Source organism: Opisthocomus hoazin, chromosome 3, assembly GCF_030867145.1.
Source record: "Opisthocomus hoazin isolate bOpiHoa1 chromosome 3, bOpiHoa1.hap1, whole genome shotgun sequence".
Lineage (NCBI taxonomy): Eukaryota > Metazoa > Chordata > Aves > Opisthocomiformes > Opisthocomidae > Opisthocomus > Opisthocomus hoazin.
This window is the reverse complement of record NC_134416.1, coordinates 25,066,522-25,082,734: the sequence shown is the minus strand read 5'-3', so window position 1 is coordinate 25,082,734 and position 16,213 is coordinate 25,066,522. Positions and strand designations below refer to the sequence as shown.

Sequence of the window (16,213 nt, the reverse complement as noted above, 5' to 3'; positions counted from 1 at the left end):
CTGTACTAACCGTGGGCTGTAACCTGGGACTGCAAGGCTTCAGGGGCTCCTCTCCACATGGAGAATGACTCCTCAACCTCACAGCACTTGGGCTGAAAGCCATTAGTGGCACTCAGCAGGAGAAGGTTTGGGGGTGATGATCTACCATCAGCTGCCTGAGTCAAGGCAGCCTTCGCAGGTGGCCTTCAGCTCCTCACAGCTCCCCGGTACCCCTGAATGTCCTCAAGAAATTGTGCCTCCAGAGCCCTGTGTGCATCACTGGCAAGAGCACAGGCTCCAGCTTCATCTGAACTGGCTAGTTCCCTGCAGAGCTCTCCCCTTTGGTTTTCCACTTGCCTGTGGATGAGCGGCGATGGGTGATTTATGGCAAATCTCACCCCTTCGCCCATTCACACAGGTTTTCCTCCCAGCTGCTGGCTGCCAGCCCTGCACTTGGGCCAGAAACTTTAGTGGGGGCTGCACTTTCCTGCTACGCTTGGCAAAGTGTCAAAGAGCTGCTTACAGTGATGGCAGCAATGACAGCACAAATTTTGAGGCAATTCTTTTTACTTTGTTGAAATGAATTTTGACAGCTGAAAATCTCATGAAGTGAATAACCAGCCTGAAAAAATTGCTTTCTTTTCAATCCCATGGGGATTTTTGACACCGTCTTTACTGAGAGCTATATCAGCTTCTGCTTCTTCCCATATCAGCTTCTGTTTCTTCCTGGCTTACAAATAAGAGAGCCCAGCAAGCGAAACACAAGTGCTCTATTTGTATTGAACTGGAGGTGTTACGCTCATCTCTCAGCTCAGCAGTCTTAAGATACCTTATGACTGCATGTGGTTAAAAAAATGTCCCCTTAGAACGAGGTTTCCATTGCTTATTTGAACTCTTATTTTAAGAGACTCTCGCCAAATACATCCCTTTTCAGCAAGGGAAACAAACACAAATCTTCTAGCTGGTTCACAGCTAATTTTGAGTAGACTGGGCTATTTAGATTATAGGTGAACATATGGGAGAAGTGAAAAGCATTTCTAGAGCAGGAGAACCTGCGAGGATCTGTGGCAAGGTCTGTCAAGAGGGCAGGCTATGAATCATCTTCCCACAGTACTCTGGAGAAGTGTTATGCCTAGTAAGTGTAGTAGTCTCCTGTGGACCGTCTTTCGTTAGGCCCTACAATTGTCAGCCCACCACTAAAGTCCTTGAAGTTACGTGATCCTCCAAACCGTGCAGCCAGCTCCATGTAGATGGTTCATGTTTGTCTGAGCTGCGCTTTTTGAAGACTTGTCTAGGGGAAGCTCATGGGCAGGCATGATGAACTATGTGTACAAGGTTAACAGCACTATGGTAAACGGAGCTGAAAGAAATGCAGGTGCTTTGCCCTCTAGCCCATCTCTTTGCAGAGAAAATGGCCTTCAAAAACCTGTTATGGACCATTCACATTAATCTCCTTGGCCGCTGGCCAATTACTAGGGCTCCTGTGTGACATGAGCGGTCTTAACCAGTAGCTCTCCTGTTTCAGTGCTGCTGCTGCTGCTACCGCTGTGACCACAAGCACCTTCTTGCAATGTTGAGTAAGATGCAATGTGTGCATTGGCTGCAGCGGTGTTACATTAGGCCAGAGCATGAGAAAGGAAATGCGAGTAACCATCAGTGTAACAGTGAAAATAACTGTGGTGAGAGGACTTTCACAGCACAAAGAAAAGCAGACTGAAAAAGAAGAAAAGCATGCCTTGCCCTTATATTATTTAAGACATAATAAGCCCACAGTAATAGGGGCAGTATTTTTCTGTGAAACTAAGACTTTCAGGTTGATGGCATTCCTTCTAGCATTCATTCTGATGTATTGTCTCATGCAAAAATCCCAGTGAAAACATAATAAATCTTGTTGTATCAATATGCAAATGTATGCTAGATAAGGGACTTGTAGTAGGTTGCTCTGAGACATGTATCAGAGATATAACAGAGTTCTGTTTTTCACTGTCAGAAATATTGTGGTGGCTGAGGGCCCCTAGGAAGACATTTGATACAGAATCCTGTCTTTGTGTATTAAAAAATAATCATCTTTTGTGAATGAAAGTGATAGTTGTTAGCTGTTTTTTTATCAATCTAATCACCCTACATCAAAGAAACCTCTCAATAAAGCAAGAAAATATGTTCATCTGCTTCAGTCTGACATATCAGCTGAACACATTTCCAGAGCCCACGCAACAAACTCTGCCCCACCAGAAGGAGCTACAGGTGACCACTGCAACACAGGGAGATCACTGTGACCATAAAGAACTGGAAGAAGAGAACAGGGTGAGATCTACCAGCACATTGCCTCATGGGAAGCTCCACCACCACAGAGAGGGCAGCTTTCTTGACTGTAAAACCATTCCACAGTGGAGAAATGACTGTTGCTTAGGATTATTAGGCTGTTTACTTCCATAATCAATTTTTGTGTGGTGCCTCAAAATGTGGGGTGAGGGTAAATGAGAGAAAGCATCACTCAGTTGAGTTTCAGGGTGACTCTGAAAGGAGGAGAGAGCCAAAGCTCCCAGGAATTGCAGTGGGAGGCCTGGAGTGCCGGGCTGAGGGCTGTATGCAGCCAAAGTGCTGCTCTGGGTTGGATGTACAAACTAACGAAATGTCGCCCTACAATGATCCCTCAGCTGCAGTTTCATTTGATGGTAGCATCATGGTTGTAAAGGAAAATGCTACAATTTGGTACCAACATGACTATGCAGAGGAGGAAGAGAATTTCAGCCTCTAATCATGTTGGTGAGCAGATCTGGGGTAACTGGAAAAAGCTGCTAGCTTTATTGGTCCTCGCTTGGTTTGCTAATGCAGAATCCAGCAACCAATGTTTTAGCTACATTTGATATGAACACATTTGTGGCATTGTTCTTCATGTTTGTAAATCTTCTGGTCTGGACGGCTTGTGCTGCTGTTCAGCACTGATACTTGCCCAGGCTGCTCTACAGCAGCAAGAGGTCCTGCGGCCCCTGGGGCCTCTTCTCCGCCTGGGGTGCAGGCGCTTGCTTGTGCTTGGCTCCTTGTTGCTTTGTATTTTGTTGGTTCTTTTGGGATTCTCTTTATTTTCTCATAAGGAGAAATACAGCTTGGAAAACAACACTTGATAGCCAGTTTACCCTCCCTAGGGGAGAGGAAGATTTGTGAGGAGCAGAGTATCTTCTAATGCAAATATTCCACGGGGTTTGTCATGGCGTGGAGAAAGGGAGGTCTCTGTGTCTGAATGCAGTCCTGCTCTTTAACTCAGACGCAGGAACACAAAACAGAACAAGTGAAAGACCACACAACAACCCTACATTTGCAGCTCAGCTTTGTATCTGGCCTCACTGAAGCAGTGCAAGTGCTGGTGTTAGCTACTGCTCAGAGGACATGAGAAGACCCCTGGTAGCAAGACAAGGACACCACACGTTAGGCTGAGTCCATACACGCAGTTTGCCATCACAGCCTGTAATTTGTGTGCATTCCTTTCCCTTGATTTCCAGCACAAATATAAATGTGAATAATACAGTATGCAGTTGGCATTTCAAAATTTCCAGGGAGAGAAAGGATCTTGATAACAGGCTTTTCTTGTTCTTTAAAAAAAAAACAACAGTGCTGCATTATACAGGCTCAAGCCTTGTAAATATACCACTGTATCAAAAATGTTTTAAAGCTTTCAGTAGAGTGATGTGCCTCAAGGGTAAAAAAATGCCAGAGGAAGCCAAAGTGAGGTGGGACTCCTATTAACACCACAAAAAAATGCATCCAGAGAAGCTGTGTATGGAATCATCACCAACCCAGATAAAGATAATCTATACTGGCAACTTAATATGAAGACAGCTAGTACAGCACTAAGTATGCAGACCTTGCTGGAATCAGGCAGACGACATCTTTTAAAATATGTGAGTTGGTTCTCCATAACAACGTGATTTCAAAGTAGATTTGTTTCTTGTTGGGGAGTGAGCCTGCCTTCCTTAAAAGTACTCTGCCTGATTGATTGAAGATACCTACTTGGTCCAACTGTAATTAATTGTAATTGATTGACACTGATTTCCCAGAGGACAGAATCACTTTTATCAGAAAGTTAGCTGCTGTGTTCCTGCCTAACAGAACTCCCAAACAAGAACTTCCCACACAGCATGTTGCTCAGGAGAATCTTGCAATGGATATCAAATGCTGTAGTTTGAACTGTGACACAATCTTTGCCAAATGAAACAACATCTTATACTCAAGCAGCTGCACATAGAACCAAGAAGACAAACCCCCAAATGATGCCAGAGTTTTTAATTCTGTGTGTCATTGCAACACTGCTTCATAATTTGCTTGGAAGGAGGGAGGCCAAGGGGTGCCTCTGAGCAGCACATACCTGCACGATTTCCAGCATCTCTGACTTACTGATGTAGCCGTTCCCATCAAGGTCGTACATGCTGAATGCCCACTTCAGCTTTTGCTCCAGTTTACCTCTCGACGTTACGCTCAAGGCTATGATGAATTCTCTGAAATCTATTGTTCCATCTCCGTTGGCGTCAAAAGTGCGGAATACATGTTCCGCAAACTTAGAAGCGTCCCCATAAGGGAAAAAGTTCCCATATATTTTTTTAAACTCCTCCATAGATAAATGTCCGCTTGGACAGTCTCTCAAGAAGCCTTTGTACCACTCCTGGATTTCATGTTCTGTAAAGTCTGTACTTTCTAGCAGATCTTGCATGACTTCAGGGCGTAGTTTACTGTTTTGCTTTCCCATATTGCTGTCAAAATATTAACTGCAGAGGAAAAACAAACACAGAATTATTATTGTTGTTGTTGTTGTTATTACAGAATCACAGAATGGTAGGGGTTGGAAGGGACCTCGGTGGGTCATCTAGTCCAACCCTCCTGCCGAAGCAGGGTCACCTACAGTAGGCTGTAGAGGACCTTGTCCAGGCGGGTCCTGAATATCTCCAGAGAAGGAGACTCCACAACCTCCCTGGGCAGCCTGTTCCAGTGCTCCGTCACCCTCAGAGGGAAGAAGTTCTTCCTCATGTTCAGACGGAACTTCCTGTGCCTCAGTTTGTGCCCATTGCCCCTTGTCCTGTCGCTGGGCACTACTGAAAAGAGCTTGGCCCCATCCTCCTGACACCCACCCTTCAGATATTTGTAAGTACATATTAGGTCCCCTCGCAGCCTTCTCTTCTTCAGGCTGAACAAGCCCAGCTCCCTCAGCCTCTCCTCGTAGGAGAGATGTTCCAGTCCCCTCACCATCCTTGTAGCCCTCCGCTGGACTCTCTCCAGTAGTTCTTCATCTTTCTTGAACTTTTATTATTGAATTAATTATTATTATTATTATTGAATTATTTTTATTATTTATTATTATTATTATTAAATAACTATTAGCTTGGAGGCTGTAGAAGAACAGTGTGCTGGATTTCGAGTTTTTTGATGATAGTTCATTCTTGGGGATCAACTGAAACTTTGGAGTGTGTGCACTGCTACAAGTATACCCTGAAAAAAATGAACAAGCCTAGTCTACATGTTGATTACATTGTCTTTTCACAGTCTTGAGAATTCAAATTAGGTGGAATTTAATGCTGTCCTACTTTGCCTTTGAAATCACGAGGTAAGCAATGGATGTTGGAAGGTGTAGCTGAGCAGTAGCTGTGTGTTGCAGCACATCCTCCATCCTGGTCACCCAACTATCTCAAGGACCTGACCTGAATGAGATATACATATTTTGTACCTCTGGTGGAAACCAGGTTGCTACAATGGGCTGTGTTCCCTTGGTCATGCTCCAAAATGGGATCAAGGTGGATCTGCAGCATAAACTGACACCAGGAGCTCCAAAGCCCTTCTAGACAGATCTTTATAGCCAGAATCAAACAGAGCAACCCAGAAGTGTCTTCTCTTGTTTGGCATGAATCAATCCCCTTTTTAGTTCAAAATGCAGATAAAATCTGAAAAGATTTTATCACTGGTGAATTCCCCAGCACCAAACTATTACTGTCTTTTTTTAATTCTCGTTGTAGCCAGAAATTGCATATATTATTAAGCAAGAGTAGTCTGGGTGGTCACAGGTCTTTGAAAAAACCTCATTAAAAAAAGGAGGATGAAAAAAAGTACTCAGAAAACAAAATTGGAAATTAATTTCCCTTAAATTAACCATTAAGAAATATGATTGGATACAGCTTCTCTTAAATCACATTAATTATATTTTATTTAAGGCAAGTTGCTACATATCACGTTGTGCAGCAAAGTTACTAACGACTGATGCCCTTTGGGTTTCAAGTTTTGGAGCCTGAGTGTGTTGGCTCCAAAAGGCAACATCATCAGTTTTACTGGAAGCTTAACATTATACCTGAATTATGGCAAGGTATTCTCTATTGACAGAAAACTACCTGAGAATTTGTCACGTGAGTGACAGTCACAACTAAAATCTGATGTATGGATAACGTAAGTAGAATTGCAAGATAATTTATACAAGACTACCACTCTTGTCAGAATGCAGTCTCTGGGCCATAGAGATTAATTTATGAACACTGTCTGGAGTGGCTAATGAGCAGTCAATAAAAAGTCCTTTCTAAACTAAAGGAATACTTTTAAAAAATGAAGAATAATACAGTATGATTACATGTCTGAAGCAGCTAGTGAGAAACGTACCCCCATGTGAAGCTAATCTACCTTATCTCTTATTTGACACTGGGAAGAAGAAATTGAGGCACCCCAGCTAATTTTTTCCTGTGGTGAGAAATTCTCCTTCTCCCCAAGGTGAATTTGAACTCCCCAAGGCAGGTAAAGGACTGACTCTTTAATCTCCTGTTTTCTTGGACCAGGATGACCAAAAACCTTTACTTCTCAAGGGCAGAATAGTGGGAACCATCCTAGATGTCTCTGTGTCTCCACAGGGTCCACTGATGGCTGTCTGGTAACTAGATGTCTAGTCTAAACTTGTTGCTTACACAGTTGTTGGAGAATAGGCTCCCACGTTCACAGGGAGGAGGCTGAAAGGGGTGAGGAGTCCTGCCCAATGGGAACCTCTCCATCTCCTGACCATTTCAGGGGCCTGGGTGACTACCTTGATCCAAATGATGTCTTTTCCTCCAAAGTGTCTCCAAAACACTCGGAAAGTGGAGGATGCTACCTCAAAGGTATTTTTTTTCTGTTGCCTTTCTTCCTTTGATCCTGGTCAAAAAATACTGTTTTTAAGTAATGCAAGCTCTTAATACCCTGAAAATAACAAAAGACTCCCTGTTTTAAAGGATCAGTCCAACAGCTGCCGAGGCAGCTGAACGTTGCGTTGCCTTCGGTGGGTGTTGGACGAGGTCTATAATAAGCAACCTGGGAATTAGCTGAGTGAAAGGATTACATCAGGGCAGCCAGACGGGTTTATGTCAGGCAAAACAACACGAGCAGGGTCTGTCAGCAGGATGGAAAAGCAACTGGACTAGTGAAGTGGCCAGGCTTAGTTTCGAGCGGCACCAGTTTAATAAAAAAACCCCCAAACAGTCAAATTCCCAGAGTATGTAGCAGCTAACCACCCCCAGTGCTGCACACTTTTCAGACCATTAGAGTAGAAAGGGAAGATCTCTGACTAATGTGCAAGCCAGCTGTGGTAGGAGTGAGCTGGTATTAGAGCTACAATCCCTTGTTGCTTTGCAATATCTCAAACATTTGAAAATGCAAAGCTCAGCTTGCACACTTCCAGTCCAGAATCTTTTGGAAAATAAAATAGTGAGGTAACATGTGGGCAGTGGCCTTCAACAGGTAGCTGGTAAGAATGTGTTTCAGTCCAAAAAATGATGCCTTTATGGCTGCACATGACTGCAGGTGCAACATATGTTTAGCAAATAATAAAAAATACAGAATAGCAGAACGGACTGCATTGCATTGGTAGGAGCAAAGCCAGAAAAGCAGAAAAATCTGTGGTCTCCAGGCACAGAGGGAGAGCTAACCGTATGTGACTTGCAGTAAGGGGTTGAAATTTACGGCTGCTGTGATGACAGACAATGCAGTCAAAATCAGCAGGATGATTTCTGAGTCCACTTGTAATGAATTTGTATCATGTTCTTTGTTCCTTGTTAATAGGTGGTGTTCTAGGAACCATAATGATGGGATTTATTGTGCCCGTTCTATCAACAACAGATCAAAATGTTTTTGCAGTCCAAGTACAGAAAATCCTTGAAGACACTTCAAGATTCTTATAATCACTTCATAGACTGCTGCCTGCCTCTTCAGGATAGATTAGATTATGGGCAGAGTGCAGTGAGCTAAGAGAATGTCAGCTAACAGCGACAGCAATAAATACACAGAAGGAAGTAAAACTGAATCTGATTTTAGGCATTTCTTCACACTTTATGACCTCTGTAGATCTTTAAAATTTCTAATAGATGATTAAATGTTAAAAATACAGCGAGTAAATAGTGAATGGCGAAGTAAAATGTTGACAATACTGAGGAATGGATGTTGTAGGTAAGAAGAATGAAGACAAATTAAGCATTTAATGATTATGTTTAATTGGATTTCTACAATTTCTTCCTCTGATACAACGGTGTTTGTTAGATGTAATACACATGACTGACTTCCTATATGGGATAACATGACATACAAAAATATTAAGGTCTTACTCCTGAAGGCAGGGTTGTTTGGTAAAGGAATGTCATGTGTTTATGGCTTGAAGGGTTGATACTATTTCAGCCAACAACTACAGAAGATCAGAAAGGAACGATCACTGCTGTGTGGTTACTATAGAAAGAATCTCTCTTCACTGATTATTGTAGGAAATGTCATAGATGCTGTTCCATAAAGGAAATACTTAGAGCTTGCTCTAACCAGGTCTAGGTGCGGAGCTTTAGAGACGAGACTGAAGGCAGAGCTTTTTGACAACAGGCTGAGACAATTTGGCATCTAAGAGGATAAGTAAGTGAAGTAGTGACGGACACCACACCAGCTGACTTTCCCTGCAGTGCAGTGTGTTGTATGCAGACAGGACACCAATGCTGTTAGAGCCTTCCCCTCAGACAGGGAGAACTGAGTGGATAGAAAGACAACGAACACTTTATGAGGTGTCGCTGGTCAGCAGTTTGCGGCTGCTCACACACAGATGTTACCTCCATCTGAAACCTTGGGGCAAGGCAAACACACTGCCTGCTTAGGCAACAGCCTCGCAGGAGCTGGGAAGCTGCAGCAGCCAAGAGCATGCAGCTAACCCATTGCTGTGTCAATGCAAGGCAAGCATCTGAACACATTTCCTTAAAAGAAATCAAATTTATTTTTTCTGTTGGGAGTTTGCTATAATAAGCAAGAGCTAGCAACACATTTCTAACAATGCTCTTACTCTTCAGCTCTTCAAATTTGACAACCATCATATAAAGACAGCCCTTCTTTTTTTTTGGGAGGGTGAGCTCAGTCCGCCAAAGACAGCAAGACATCTTAATTTGGTTTTACGCTTAAACCTGCAGTACAGGCCACTTCTGAGGAAATGTAAAATGTCTAGGGGGAAATGCTGCTCTAAAAATGGAGAATTTAGAACATTGGGTGCTTCATAGCTCACAGGGTACAAAGCACCTGAAAGGTGTAAAGAATCAGTTTGGAGGCAAGTCCTGCCCGACATATTTCCGGTGGGGATAGCAAGATGAAGCACTCATAAGCCTGGCTACAGAGAACAACTGTGTAAAGATGAAGGGAGAAAAGTTTTCAGAAAGAAGCAATGAAAGCTGCAGCTCGTGATTTCAGTGCTATTCCACAATTTAAAGTTAGAAAGCACTAGATAACAAAAGATGAGCTTCAGGGGGCGATCTTTCAGGGCAGAGAGATAACAGTGAACAATGCAGGAAGCCTTTTACACAGCTGGTTTATATAGTCCTAAAGCCACAGGATGGACACAGAGATAATTCTGGGGCAAGGATTGAGACAGTTTCGGTGACACACCACTAAAGTGATCAGGACACTTTTCCAGGATAGCTGAGAGACAGCTGGATGATGAATATACCAGCACCAGCTTAGCCAACTAGTAATACGGCTCTGTAAGATTACGGAAAACAGGGATGAACCACCTCATTATTGTTTGTCTTCAGAAAGTGCTTGGTTTCTTGGTTTCTTACACACATGATCTGACCTGTCTCCAAGAAATAATCCACTTATGGGGTCAATGCTGGCTTTAACATTTCTAATACATAATTTGAGAGTTTGCCTGAGAACAGCAACTGTGGGATTTCAATCTCTGTTGAGCAGCTGAAGAAGTTCCTGCTGGAACAAGTCAAAGGCTGAGCGGGACAGCAGCATCACCCTGACAGTCGGAGGAAGAATCGCTCCAGGATGAGTCAGTCCCCTGGGGCAATGCCTAACAGCTTGCCTGCCCTACCAGTGCTTTCTGCAGCCCCTGTGGTTCTCCACTCACTGTCACCACTGTTTTTCCTCCAGAATAACTGCTGATCATTACAAGAACCTGGACTCATATATACCATCCACCTCCCAAGCTGTCTACACATCTGGTTTTGACAGGGATCTCGCCTCCTTGCATGTCTTACAGACATCAGCTGTCATTGCATACCAGCTCCACAGGACAGCATTTAGGGCTCCCCAAAGCTAAGTTCTCCGGCCATCACCTTCTGCCACTCCTTCCAGTTAGGTGTCTGTCTGTCATTGTGCAACTCCACTCTATCACAAGCGCAGAGAAGGAGTGCTGCTCTGTTCTGGTTGACCAAACTTCTTGTTGGCTAAACCTTGCAGCATGGCACCCCCTTACCCTTGCGATAAGGGGGGGATGGCAGGAGGTGACTAGAGTGCATCTCAGAGCATGGGGCTTGGCTGAGGATGTGTCTCCAGGGCTTCAAGGCCAAAATTTTGCCCGGTTCTCAACACTCCTCACAGTAACAGCTACTCTCTTCTTTCTCTGCCAGCTGCTATCATTGTTCGGTAAAGCTTCAGGTACCAAAAGTCAGTTCATCAATTACAGCACATCGCAGTCTCTGCAAATTCTGCTGTAATTTGTGATCCAATGTACACACATCTCCAGATGCATCTCTCGTTCCTCTTTGTCTGCAGCCTTGCAGAACGGGGGAAAGGATCTGCATTTGCAAAAGTCAAGGCCTTGGTGAACACTTTGTGGTATAAAAGCCAAGTTTCCTGCATAAGGTCAGTTATTCCTTCAGGCTGAAACAGTGCTAGCTGCTGTACAGCCTATGTAATGAAACGGTTCAAAGCAGCAGCTATCTCAAGTGATGCATTTTCTTCCCATCTGTGTGTCCTGTTTCCCTGTGGCTGGAACACCAGCGTTGCCACGGCCTGATCACGAATGCAAACCCAGCAGTAAATGTGGGCAATGCACTGTTTGCCATCTTGTAGCTTTCCAGTGGGACTCAGGCGAGCAAGGCAGGCATGTGTGTTCGGTGATGTCTGCCGTGCCCCAGCGTTGGGAAACTCTGTAATAGTGCACTGAGCTCCCAACAAGCAGGTCGGGCAGAGCTCTCTGCTTTCACGCCACTCTCATTTTGCCCTTCTGATGTTCACAACCTCAGAGCCACCTCCAGTGCTGCTCTCCACCTTCCAGCTGGAAATTACAGCACCAGTGCAAGATCTGACTCGTGGGATGTAGTGCGTTTTGTTAGAGCAGCAGCAGTGCTGGAAAGAATAACTTCTCGGGTTTTAGCCTCTCACCATGAAGCTCAAGAGCTACCTGGTCAGGAAAGTTTTCTGCTTGGTTCTACAGAAAGCTACCCTGCAGGCTCTTGGAAGCAGCCACTTTGTTTCCTTCTGGCCATTTCTAGTTTGTTTTCACACGTTCATTTGAGTAACCAGTGTGGCAATGCTTGCCAAGGAAGGCTTTTGTTTAATTTTTTAAAAAACAGTATCTTGGAACATATTTTTGAAAGAAAACCAAACTTATTAAAAATCACAGAGGGACTTAGCAAAAAACCAAACACATGCAGAGTAAAACTCTGAGCCTTGCCATCCTCAATTTATCTGCTTATATTGGCAAACAGCAAAAGAATGGAAAAAATTCACAAGCAAGATTCATTAAAAAAATCTGACACTCTTATGAATATTCACAAGGAACAGCAGTAAACAGATTTGCAGTGCAGTGTAACAAGTACCCAAGGCCTGAAACATATACTACAGAGTAAAACTTGTAGCTAAAACCATAGCAGACTTTGAAAAACAGGAAGGAACAATAATACAGAAATGAAGAGGAAAAAAACAGAGGAAAACGTGTGGATGGTATCATCATTCAGTATTTATACTTTATTTGTCAATAGAAGGAACAGGGGACAGATGTGCTGTCCAGTTACCCATTGGTACTTCAAAATGTGTTCGTCACAATAAATTTCACTCATTTAATATCAGGCTCTCAGTCTGATTCCAGGATTCTGATGTTTTCACTGCTGCAAGTTACTGTTTTGTTTTGTGTCACCTTCGTGCTCCTCCAGCCCCATCTCTAGGGATCCTTCCCCTATGAAAGGTGCCCCTAATTACTCCTTTGACAGTACTTGTCCCATGCTTTCCTGTTACAGCCCCAGGAGAAACTCAAGACAAGAAATAAAAGTAAAACCTTTATAGCTTTGTGCTTTATTTGAGATGGGCAGTCCAAGCAGGAGCAGCTGCACAGAGTTCATATGTTTCAAACTTGGAGATGCTTACAGATATTGAACAGCAGAAGCCTAGGCTCTTATCCCTTCAGATTTACCCTGGCAGAGAAGTGCTACAGTTGCTCCATGTTGTGTCCTGTTTCTCTTTATCGTAAATCCTTTGTGCATTATAGTACAGAGGGCTGGCATGGGGGTGGAGGAGGGAGAAGCAGCAGAAAGGCCCCTGTCAATGAATGCTAGCACAGTACTACCAGGGTCTTCAGCATCAGTGGGTTAATTAGATACCAGCCTAGTGTTTATCACATTACACTCAGCAATGCCCAAAGTCTTGGCTGGAATTGTTTTGAGACCAGTAAGTGGTGTTTTGGCCTCGAGCAGTGAAAGGGATGATGGCCTCACACCCCCTCACCTCTGAATCAGCTTCAGCATCACTGGGGCTTCCAGAGAAAGACTCTGTTTCCTACGCATTTCCTGTAAGGCTGAGTGTGTGGCACGGGAAAAATGTCTAGGCATGAGTATTTCTAATATTGTGAGCTGGGGAAAAAGAGCGTGTTATGTGGATTTGCACAGTGTGACATATTGTGCAGTGACTCCTCTCGCATTCACAGTTGGTCACTCTTTCCACCTTAAAGCCTTGCGTTTAGTACTCAGAGCTTGTCTGTGAAACTGCTCCTAACTGAACCGTGGTGTACTTCTATCTGTCGAAGAGGGGTGGTGTCTCTGTAGTTGTTTGTGCAATGGACTCTGCTCCACCTCCACCCACCAGATTTTGATTGCATGGGGGCATTACCAGGTCTGTTCTTAAGTTACTGGTGATCGGCTACTTGCTGCTGCACGAAAAGCACGGCCATTACACAGGGGAGGTAGAGGTCACTCGCGTTGGCACAAAATCTATGCCACTTCAGAGCGCGTACAAGCATCTTCAGGAAGGTTTTCTGCTCAATTAAGGTATAACCTCTGGCTCCACATAGGGGTAGACGGGCAGCGAGGATGGACAGAAAAGGGGCTACTGGAGCTGCACATAAAGCAATCAAATTCTACAGTGACCCTCCAAGGTGTAAGTGCGTGTGAATGGGGATCCTGTGCTCCCCTGTGCATGCAGAGGGGAGTCTGGAGCTCCAGCCTTGCCCAGTGCCCTGGGCTTCGTCCGGAACGCTTTGGGAGATGACACAGAGGACCCTACAAACGGTGGGGAAAATAATGCTGTAGATGTTGGTCAGTCACTCCCCAGGGCCAACCAGCAAAGGCTTTACCCACCCAGAATGGCTTGAAAGTAACATTTTCACTGCTTAGTGAGAAAGAAGGAAATAAAAAAGAAAACAGAAACCAGACAAAAGGGGGAAAAATCACACAGATTAGGTTAAGCCCTCTTCCCAGACTCCTAAAGGGTCCCACTACTTTGTTTTGTTTCTTCCTCATTCTTTAAGAGCTCACAACTGTAAAAGTTATGCCAATATTCACGTGCTTTTTTGGTTCATATTAATTCGTGAAGAGTTGAGGAACAACAGTTTACCATAGGCTTTGTAAGATAAAAACAGTGATTTGTTCATTAATCCTGGGTAGAACCATTTAAGGTCTTTAAAATAGCTAATTCTTATCTTGGCAGACTTCAGATGACTCTTCTAGGAATTAGACACATATTTATATATATAATTTCTTCAAACTCCATGGAAATAGTATTTTTGTAAAAGTATGTTTGCCTTTGCCTAGTTTTGTATGATAAAGGGCAAGAGAGACTTTGCTAACACAGTGCATTAGGACATCCACCCTCAGGAGGCTGCTTTTCCAGATTTTACTGCATTCAGCTGTTTCACTAAGCACAGGACATTTGCAGCATTTATAAACATGGGTGTTAAGCTAACAGCAGGGGAGCTGGCAAAACCCCTCCGCCCGTTCCAGCTGGAGGTAACTTTATATGGTGGAGTCCTTTCAAAAGGAGACCATATATCAAGATCCGAATGACAGACACTTTCTGCAGTTATTGTGTCTCCTATCATGAGAGCAACTCGGGAGCCTAGTTTCTTTGTTTACCAGTCCTCTTCTGTACCACATTTCCTAAAAAGCTCAAGGTCACATTTTTCAAGTGCTCAGCATCCACAATTAAACTCAAGCTTCTCAAACGAAACACGTCTTCCATTTGGTCACCTATGTAACAGGCAGCTTCTCAAAAAGCATCTGTACCCAGTAAACCGAGATCTCCCAGAAAGACACACAGCTTATTTTGGTACCTAACGAGGGCCTGAGTGCTTTAGAAAATCCAGCCTTCCTATACGTCTGCGTCACTGCAATTTGACTTTATCCTGATACTCGCATCTCCAGCTACATCAAACACAGTTCATTCTCCTCTCCTCAGAAGTGCTGGTCTCCTTTGTGTAAGGCACTCACTGGTAGTAACATAATCTTCCTCAATGCACCCAAGTCGTCAAACTCATCCAGCAGCAACTTTATCGGGTTTCTAATCTGTCCTACATCTCGTTTGGCCCTTTTTATGTAACCATATATGCAGTACCTTGGTGGAAGGCAGTGGAAACTAAAGCAGAAAGCTACTGTTGCACAAAGCAGCACGAGAAGCTGATGTGGACTCATGATCTTGATTTTTTTTAAACTTTGTAAATAAATAACATGTGATTCCCAAAGAGTGACATTTGTGCTTACTCTGCCCTTAAAAAAACTGTTAACAGATGGTCTCCTATCCCACAGAAGAGACTTGGTGCTGACAGATAAAATGAAAGCATGATATTGGAAAAAATGGAGCCATTAACTGGCAAACTAGATATTTTTAAAGACGTTCTTATGATGGGGAAAGGAAGGATCGTGCAGGTTCCTACCTGAAGAGTAATTGTGAGTTTTTGTTACGTATTGAAAATATCTAGTGGAACTTTCTCCAGGAGAGTAGGTAACAGGAGAATGGGAGTGGGAGGTTCTGGCAGCCAGGACCAGAATCTTGCTAAGGAGATGGAAACAAAATGCACTAAGATAAAGCAGGAGTTTACAAGTTCATAAATATGAAGGTCCACACTGAGGATGATTTGTGCAGCACCTCACACTGTCAAGTATGCCTGAACACAAGGGAAATATTGCGTTCTTACCTCTAATGTAAGAGGTGATATGGATGACTAAAGGAATTCTGTGGGAGTCGTAGGAAATTTTTAAAGCAGTTATCCAAGAAGTTTCTAAACTGCAGATAAAGTGTTAATTTTCTCTTTGTGTACATTTTATTTCTCAGAATTTTTACATCCTTGGACTTGCAAGATGAGTTTGTGAATTACTGGTCCTGGAAGAGCAGCACGGGCTGAACATTTTTTCAGTAGAACCCATTACCATCACGTAATGCAGCTCAGCTGAAATAAAAATGTTTTGAGGAAATGCGTCACACTCAGGAAAACAAATCCTGGGAAAATGTCAGAACTGATAATTTCAACTTTATCTTTTCCTTTTAATAAAGCAAAAAGTTTCAGTGTGACTTTATCTTTTTAATAATTTTGTTTTGGCATTTATATTAGATGTTAAGTTTAGCATTACAGTGGTTTTGACAGTTTTGAGAAAACAATTCACTGCCAATGAAGTGAAATAACTCAGTGTTTCCAGATAATTTTTAACTTCCATCCCACCAGGAAATTTTGATGTTTTGTTCCAATTTGCAGTGAAAATAAATATAAATGTCAAAATTTCCCTTGGAA

General features: G+C 43.3%; 1 protein-coding gene across 1 annotated transcript in view; it reads right to left on the bottom strand.

The window, feature by feature from the left end:
- NCALD (neurocalcin delta) overlaps positions 1 to 16,213 on the bottom strand; it is a 64,297-nt gene that overhangs the window by 12,593 nt on the left and 35,491 nt on the right. Inside the window, exon 2 of the mRNA XM_075415770.1 lies at positions 4,343 to 4,739. Within this exon, the coding sequence (XP_075271885.1) occupies positions 4,343 to 4,720 (378 nt within the window). The 5' untranslated portion in view covers positions 4,721 to 4,739. The remainder of the gene's footprint in view (positions 1 to 4,342; positions 4,740 to 16,213) is intronic.